Source organism: Gymnodraco acuticeps, unplaced genomic scaffold (assembly GCF_902827175.1).
Source record: "Gymnodraco acuticeps unplaced genomic scaffold, fGymAcu1.1, whole genome shotgun sequence".
Taxonomy (NCBI): domain Eukaryota; kingdom Metazoa; phylum Chordata; class Actinopteri; order Perciformes; family Bathydraconidae; genus Gymnodraco; species Gymnodraco acuticeps.
In genome coordinates this window covers 1,131,853-1,140,656 of record NW_022992250.1, presented here as the reverse complement: position 1 = coordinate 1,140,656, position 8,804 = coordinate 1,131,853, and the positions used below count along the sequence as shown (strand labels likewise).

General features: G+C 42.1%; 1 protein-coding gene across 1 annotated transcript; it reads right to left on the bottom strand.

Annotated features, from left to right (window-relative positions):
- Nucleotides 1–202: 202 nt before the first annotated feature.
- On the bottom strand, nt 203–6,997 carry LOC117540150. The gene is made up of 3 exons (XM_034206680.1): nt 5,830–6,997; nt 5,176–5,712; nt 203–279 (listed from the first exon to the last, which is right to left on the bottom strand). The coding sequence occupies exons 1-3, from the start codon at nt 6,758–6,760 to the stop codon at nt 203–205; spliced, it is 1,545 nt and encodes a 514-aa protein (XP_034062571.1). The 5' UTR covers nt 6,761–6,997.
- Between the last annotated feature and the right edge of the window lie 1,807 nt (nt 6,998–8,804).

Here is an 8,804-nt window from a genome sequence, read left to right as displayed (position 1 = left end):
GTACTCTCTGTCCAGCTGTGTCGGGGACTGCCAGCCAACCCCTGCACCCCCCTCCTGTGTACCTCCCTCTACCTCCACCCCCAGGAGGGAAACTAATTGTGAACGTTATTGATTGCCACGGCAGATCTGCACTGTCCAGCGGGTAAATAAGATGGATGGAGTTGTCAGGTTGTCATCAGGCAAGGTTTTTTGACAGCATGCCTCAGGGCGTGTACAACACAGTCCAGGTTAACTGAGGCATACTCTGATCACTGAGGCGGCACAGTGCTACCGCTTTGACTTTGGACAGAAACACAGAGAATGAAAGGCGTCCTACTTTACAAGACAGCTCACACTAACGATTCACAAATTTAAATGCAAATAATAAATGATTTTTATTTTACGGCTCTTGCTGTGTAATTCCATTTGTAGTGTTCTTGGTTCATAGAGTTCCGTATTTTGTATTTCCATCTGCACCATCAGTGGACTGAGGTTGACTTTAAATTAGGTTCACTTAAATATTTTACCAAAACCGGAAGAGACATTCATTCAAATGCTCTACACATGGAGGGCATTTTTCTACTTTGATGTGGAAAGCGGTGCATGCATTTGTTACACATATGTTCATATTTAACACTATGTAACTATTGGACTACATCAATCTCATTGTAAAAAATGAAGCAGCAAATAAGGATAATTGTAGCACAGTATGATTGACCACAAATGTGTAATGTTTCTAAGTATTGTTACAGTATTGAATCATGTCAGGACAAATATGTTGGCCCTTTACTGTTGCCTGGATCAATACATTACTAATCATCCTCTCCCTGTGTGTGCTATATAAGCATTCATAGGGCCCCTCTCTATGCAGCAGAGGGATGTGAATATGAAGCAGGGCTGTCAGTATTCATTTCTGCGGGCAGACTTTCTAGATTGTGTGCAAAGTAAACACTGCTCTGGGCAAGGATTGCTTTCTAAACTCTGTTCAGGATTTGAGTGATTATAAAGGAAATGAAAATAAAGGAACCAGGGATGCCTTAGTTGACCCCCTGCTAATGCAAGCATCCTCTCACCAGAAGGCGGTTTTCGTGATGCATTTAAATTATCCTGAGGATGATTTGCATTTTGAATAATGAGGTGAAGAGGGATCATGTTACATGATTGAGAAGCCTAACAATGAATGTGCCGCCTAGCCTGGAGAGCCTCTCCAGAAGTTTAAATGTTATCACTCATATACTGATGGTAAAGAGGAATACATTATGACAGCTATACAAGTAATTTATATAGTGGTGGTTTGACATTTGATTATTGTGATCGTCTTAGTAATTTTCCAATAATGCGTCAACATTTATTGATTCAGGGTACAACAGATTGACACACAGATGCCTCCAGAGGGGTGTGAGTTGCCTTCATTGGAGTGCTTTACCAGTCACCTGACTCTACACCTGCCTTGACACCTGATCCCACATTCACAAATAGTCCCAGAGTATGGCTGCATCGCTATTGCATGCATTTTGTTTTACTTTGAGCATGTACTACAGCTGCCCTGCAGAAGAACATACAGTACTGTTGCATGCAGTATGCGCAAAATTGGGGCATACTATTTTGACATAACATTGCACCTTGAACGGTTCCTCATATATCCGCTGTGTAAAGGAGTGTGGGTCAGAAAAAAGCGGGCTTAAAAAAAATGCTAATTATAAAGCGTATTGTGAAACATTTAACTTTTAACCTCTGTCATTGTTCGTGTACTGCACTTTTTGGAATGAAAGGTCAATCCCATCCTTTCTCTCAAACCAACTGGACATTGCACAGTCTTGTTAAACTTCAATACGATTAAAGGTCAAGGGTGAATTCATGGCCCAAATCCCATTTTTCTAAGACAGTTCATATAGAAATGAATGGGAAGCTAAATCCAATCATGATCTTTGTTATTGAATGCAATTTCATCCTCGAAAGAGTCACCAATTTAGCTTATTTTAGAGTTGGTGTGTGTTTACCATCTCCCATCACACAATGGTGATTTCCTCATGGGAAAAGCTCCTGTGGGTTTCAATTTGACTCCATTACTAAACTGTCAGTTTGCCATGAAATCAATGTGATTGGCCAAGAGTCTTACCAATCCCCAGCACACATGCTGATATAGCTCCATCTGGTCCCCATGTGCACGTTATGTGTGCTGCACACCTCTAGCCACATTGTGCTTCTCTTTCCTCCTCATGCCTCCTCACTGAGAATGTCAACAACTCTACATTTACACATCAGGTGTATGTTTTCCCTCATTAAACATACACAACTTGAAGATTTTATTTATGGACATGTACAGCAAGGCGAGTACACATGTGCATATTGGTTGCATAGTACTGCTTGGTTGCATTTCCTTACCTCCGCCATACAAGCATGTCCTCAAATAACTGGGACTTGAAAGATGAAGTGGACTTTTCTCCAGACGTAATGGGCCTTTCTGTGTGTTTTTTTTTTATCTCTGAGGGGGAGGGAATTTTCTGTTGGCGTCGCTATAATGCAGCAATAATTTGCAGGTTCCTGTACATTCTGGTTAATACTGGTATTGCCAGAAGGCGCTCTGAGTCACAGTGACTCAGTGATAACAGTCACAGAGAGACTTGAAGACTGGCAGGCAGGCATGTATGTAAAGCCAGATGAAAGACAGCTGTAGACACTTCAGTGCATCATCCAGAAAATGTAACATCAAAAATGATGATGTATAGTTACACGTTTAACTTCTCCTCCCCACCAGCTCCTATTTTCTACAAGAGGGCCCTGCATTGTCTTGCTCCGCACGACAGCAGCCCATTTACAGCAAAATGCTTCATTCTGCCTCAACTATCATTGGTGGTGTGACAAAAGAATTGAAAGTCAACAGATTATGTTTACTTCAAGAACAGAGCTTATCAAAGCGTCATTAGGCCGCTGTGATGCTCCCTTTTATATTTGCAGCTAATGATCCGTGTAATATCTGTCCTTTCCCCCCGGATGTGCTGTTTTCCATCAAGGCACAGCTATTTGGAATACTGTGTATGGGTAATAAGTGTTTCTGGGGATGTGGGGGGGGGTGTGTGTGATCTATTTTTCAAAGTATATGAGGGACCCTTCAAACTACACTACACTCTTTGCTTGAACAAAGCTAAATACTGACTAGCTTGCACACATTTCTACTTTTGTTTACGTGTGGTGATATTGTAACAGGCCGTGATTGGTACGTAGATTATCTCCTGTGCATAGCTGGTTCTATAATGTCTAAGGTAAAGTCAAGTGAATGCACAGTGCAGAATTTTAACAACAGGCAATTTGACTTGCCATGGTATGAATGGCATCATGTGCACTGATAACATAAAACAACGGCTCTGTTGTATTAAGTGTCCCAGTAGCAGGCCCGGTTCTACGGGGGTGCATAAGGGTGCATTGCACCCCTCAGTTGAGTCGTTATGCACCCTCATTTGAAAAATGAAAAGTGAAAAAAAAAGTGAAAAATATTACAAATATAATAACAATAATAATAATAATAATAATAATAATAATTAAAAGAGCCTTCTTTCCACCTTTCTTAAGCTCCTTTTGTTCTTTGGTTTTAGCGCCTGGCCGACGCGCTCACACATCACTCAGAGTCACCTTTCTTTTGGTATATTTATTTCCAAGTTATCCTTCTCTGCAGTGCAATGCAGCGGTCAAAAAACCGTGTGGCTTCACAACCAAACTAGAACACAGAGTATCATCAGCAGGACTCTTTTAACCAGCTGAGGCAATCGCAGCACCAATCAGCCGCTCCGCCCAGCCGTGGCTGCGGATCATGATCACTTGACACCAATCAATTATACTCCATTACATACATTAAATGATTAAATAATACAAATAATAAATCAACGTTTTGGCTCCTACACTCCGGCCCCTAATTGTTATGGAATCACACATGACAATTACTAATAAACATAAAATGGAGAGCCAATACAAAACATTTGTTCAGGGCTTCTGACCCTTTGTAGGGCGAATGTGTATTAACACATGAGTCCGTGTGTGTAAATGTGCTTGTGTGGTGCAAGAGGGGAAGGGGGCTAGAGCTCATTTTGGGACTCGCCATCAGAGCGGATTGTATGCGTAGCATCCAGGCCACAGCTTTTTTCAGGCGATGCCAGTGGGAATAGTAAGTGAGCAACTTGTTCACTGTACTAGAGCTTTCTTCCATGGGGTTGAGACTTACGGCAAAAACTTTGACTTCAGGGTCGCTGGCTGTTAGAGTCAAATCTGGAGATTTAGGCCACTGATGCTCAGGGAGACTAAGGAACTCTGGTCCCCTTAACCAGGTTTCATCTCTCAGAAAGCGACTTACAGAGATTCCCCTTGATACACAGTCAGCTGGATTCAGGCAACCATTAACATACCTCCATTGGGAAGTCTCTGAAGCAGATCGAAAGACTGCGACTCTGTTGGCGACGAAGGTGTGGAATCTTGTAGTTTCATTTTGTATGTACTTCAACACAGACGTGCTGTCAGTCCAAAACACGGATGGCTGGAGTTTAAGCTCCAACTCTTCCTGTAACATTCGGTCCATCCGGACGACTACAGTGGCAGCGGTAAGCTCCATTCTTGGGATGGTCACAGGTTTGAGTGGAACTACTCTGGCCTTACCCATGATAAAGGAACAATGAACTGCGTTTGCTTTGTTCATCAGGCGAAGGTAAGATACTGTTCCGTAACCACTTTCACTAGCATCTCCAAAGTGGTGAAGCTGAGCTGAGACTGGATCTCCAAAGTTGAGTGGTGTGATGCATCTTTTGACTTTGAAGTCTCTCAGTAATTGCAAGTGGTGTAGCCAGCTCAACCACTGTTCCTTACATTCTTCAGGAATATTTTCATCCCATCCTAGCCTTATTCCTGTTAATGTTTGCAAGATTTGCTTTGCAGGGAGGATCACAGGGGACAACATACCCAGCGGATCAAATATAGAGCTCACTACTGACAGAATACCTCTACTGGTAAGTGGTTTATCCTGAGGAGTAAATTTGAAATGGAATGAGTCCGTTTCCGTGCACCACTGAACTCCGAGAGCTCTTTCAACAGGTAGGGTACTTTTATCCAGATCCAGATCCTTGATTTCCTTTGATCTACTTTCCTCTGGTATTGTTTGTAGTAGAGCTCTGCTGTTGCTTACCCATTTGTTTAACTTGAAACCACCCTTACTGCACAGGGTTTTAAGTTCGTGAGCGATTATCACTGCCTTCCTCTCGTCTTCCATTGATTTTAGGCAATCGTCCACATAAAAATTTCTTAGCATCGAAGATACAGCCTCTGGGCTAAAGTCATCCACATTGTCTCTTGCACACTGTTGTAGGGCAAAGTTGGCACAACTAGGCGAGGATGTTGCTCCAAAGATGTGTACAACCATTTGGTACTCTTCTAGCTCACTACTGAGATCTCCATCGGGCCACCACAAGAATGTGAGAAGATCTGAGTCTTCCTCTGGCACCTTGACCTGATGGAACATGGCTTCAATATCTGCCATGAATGCAATGTTCTTCTGCCGGAATCTTGTAAGGACACCAATAAGACTGTTGGTTAAATCTGGGCCTTGGAGAAGACGTGCATTCAGAGATGTGCCCTGGTAAGTTGCACCGCAATCAAAAATCACCCTCAGTTTACGCTTTTTTGGATGGTACACGCCGTGGTGTGGAATATACCAGCTCCTTTTGCTTTGATTTGCCTTGTCTTTTTGTTCAGGTGTCATTCTGATGGCAAAACCTTTATCAACAACATCCGCCATGAACTCTTTGTACTCCTTGTAGAATTTGTTGTTTTGTTGGAATTTTCTTTTTAGGTTCAAAGCTCTTTGTTCAGCAACACGTCTATTATTGGGAAAATCAAGTCCTTTTTCCTTTAATGGCAGTCCAATACTGTAGTGTCCGTCTACTAACTTGACAGAATTAGAGACACTTTCCATGAACTTGTGATCCTCTCTTGACATTTCCAGACGCTCCTTGTGTTGATGTTCTGGAAAGTCCAGCTTCACTTGCTGCTTCAACAATTCCTCGATTTCCACAACAGAAATTCTGTTTGCTGTAACGACTGGCTTAATCCAACGAGTCGTATCTGACCTTCCTAGAGGTCCATTTATTGTCCAACCTAAAATGGTCTTAACAGCGTACGGGCCATTCCCTTGGCTGTTTATGACTTTGCATGGCTCTAGAGCTTTTGGCACGTTGCACCCAATTAGCAAGCCAACCTCTGCATCAATTTGTGGTATATTGACCTCTTTCAGGTATTCCCACTGTCCCACATCCTCCTGAGAGGGAATATTTGCCTTTCGTACTGGTATTTTGTTTTGTGAATAAACAGGTGGAAGTGCTACATACTGGTTACTTTCTATACCACATATTTCAAGGTCACATGCAACAGATGTTTTAACTGACTCCTCTTTATTCATTGTTCGTAAGAGTATCTTCGTGTTGCGTCCAGTCACTTGAAGCTGCTGTAGAATGGACTCTGTGCAAAAGGTAGCCGTACTACCTGGGTCCAGAAAGGCGTATGTTGTTATGATGGTATTACCCTGTTTTGTTTTCACCTTCACAGGAACGATAGCCAGGGTGCCTTCAGGCTCACCGGCCCCAATATCCTCCTCCCGTGAATCATCTTTATCCATATCCACTAAAGCATTTGCAACAGTCTTTACCTTTCCTTTGCTCGACTCGATATTACTGAAATGCAACAGAGTGGGGTGTGTGAGATTGCACTCTTTGCAGGTATGTCTTTGTTTGCATCCTTTACTCATGTGGCCCTTTTCTAAACATCCAAAGCAAAGTCCTTTGCTTCTGAGGAATTCCAACTTCTCTTTGTGGGTGTTTTTTGAGAATCTGATTGCAAGCAGAAAGATGGTGTTCTCCTTTACAGTAGATGCATCGGTTTGATTGGGATGTGTCACTGTGTCGGTTACAGTTTTCTTTCTGAGGTAATGGGGATACACTAGTGGCAAAACCACTTTTATATAACTCTGGAGATCTCGGTTTGAACCTTGCGCTCGGAGTAGCAGGAACGAATGTGTAGCTTGTCTTTGCTGATGTATTTGGAATTTCCTTTAAGTTTCCGAACACTGGATGAGAAAGGATTCTAGCATGATGGTCGACAAACTTCACTAGATCTTCAAACTTAACTCTTCTGTTGTTTCCATCTTGTATGTTACAAGCTTTAGCTCTCCAGTTTTCTCTAAGCTTATATGGGAGTTTAGAAAGAACAGCTCGCATGTTGATTGGGTGATCCATTTCCTCCATGTATTCCACACTATCCATTGTATTGAGACATCCATTCAGAAACACAGCAAAGGTTTTTAAAGCTTGTGGATCCTCAGGTTTAATAGATGGCCAATTGAGAGCCTTGTCGATGTAGGCTGTCGCGATAAGATATTCATCTCCATAATGATGCTTCAACAACCTTTTTGCTTCCGTGTATCCTTTGTCAGATTGCATATATTGGCAACTGCGCACAAGCTCTCTTGGTTGGCCAATAGTGCATTGCTCCAAGAAGTAAAGCCTGTCCTTACTGATTTCTGATTTCTGTTTTCTCTTCAATACCATGCTCAAATGCTCTTATGAAGGACCGATAGTCCAAAGGGTTTCCGTTAAAGGTAGGAATGCTGAGCGGGGGTAATGAAGAAAGTTTCTGTTGCTTTACCATCGTTTCTGTTATTGTGGTCTGTTTGTCCATGATGCTTATTAAGCTGTTCATATTGCCCTCTCCCTTGCTAGAAGACGTGCTGGATGAAGTTGAACTTTCAGGACGTTGTGGTATGAATTGTGTTTCACTATTAACGGCATTTGCAGTTTTATTGATGTTTGGTGTATGCTTGTTAGCATTCAAATGAGCATTTTCTTGCTCTAATGCTGTACTCACAAACAGTGAGTGATCCAAATATTCATTCATTCTGTCTCCTGCTTGGTACGTGCCTGCATGACAATCCTCCATTCTTTTGATTACCTTTAATTTTGCAGTGTTTGCTGCAATATCTGTTTCAAGTTCCAGCTGTTCCTTTCTTTCCTTCAAACCGGCTTCCTCCCTTTCCAGTGCTTGCTTCTGAGTCAGCCTAGCAGCTCGTGCTAACAATTCTGCATTTCTATTTTCCAACTTTATTTTAGCAGATGTGATAGAAGACCGAGAGGATCTCCTTGAACTTTGTGAATGAACACTCTTTACGTTTGAAATACTGTCCCGAGGTGCAACACTCGTATGTCCTTTTATTTTTGTCTGGACAACATTGGACACAGGAGCATCAGCGATCCAGTTTAAGACCTCCTGATTAAACTCTTCCAAGGCAGCTGCTTTGGGGTTATACCATTCATCCTGATCCATTTCTTTCTCCTCCTCAGTGGACATTAAAGCTTGAACAGAATCATTTAACTGTTCCATTTCTTTGTGTAGTTGTGTAAACTCACTTTCCCTTTTCGACTTAACCAGTTCCACATTGCAGACATCTTCCATTAATTGTCTGATTTCATTTATTTTCCTTGTCAATGCACCCAATTTTGCACTCCTTGATGATTTCAGTCGTTTGAGCCTTTCCATATACACACAGTCAATGTCACTTTCCAAGCTTTCCAAGTCTGCCATTTTTGTTCAAGACAACACGTTTATTCCTTTTGAATTTTACTTAATTGTTTGTGGACTTTCATTGTCTTGCCTTGAGTTGAGACGTTTCCAACAGTCTTTGAACGCTCCACAGCAGTGACGCGTTACAGATGTAGTTGGGGGAGGAGTGATTGTTGCCTTCAGTCATTCACGTTTCACAACACCGTCGTTTTAGGAAGTAGAATCCGTAGTAAAAC

Excerpts from the sequence above, each read along its gene's own strand:
- LOC117540150 (XM_034206680.1), bottom strand. The coding sequence starts at position 6,760 with ATGAGTAAAGGATGCAAACAAAGACATACCTGCAAAGAGTGCAATCTC. Across the intron at positions 5,713-5,829 it reads TCCCAATAATAGACGTGTTG|CTGAACAAAAAGACAAGGCA; the intron begins CTGAACAAAGAG and ends TCAGAATGACAC. Across the intron at positions 280-5,175 it reads CGAACTTAAAACCCTGTGCA|TCAAAGCGGTAGCACTGTGC; the intron begins GTAAGGGTGGTT and ends TTCTGTCCAAAG.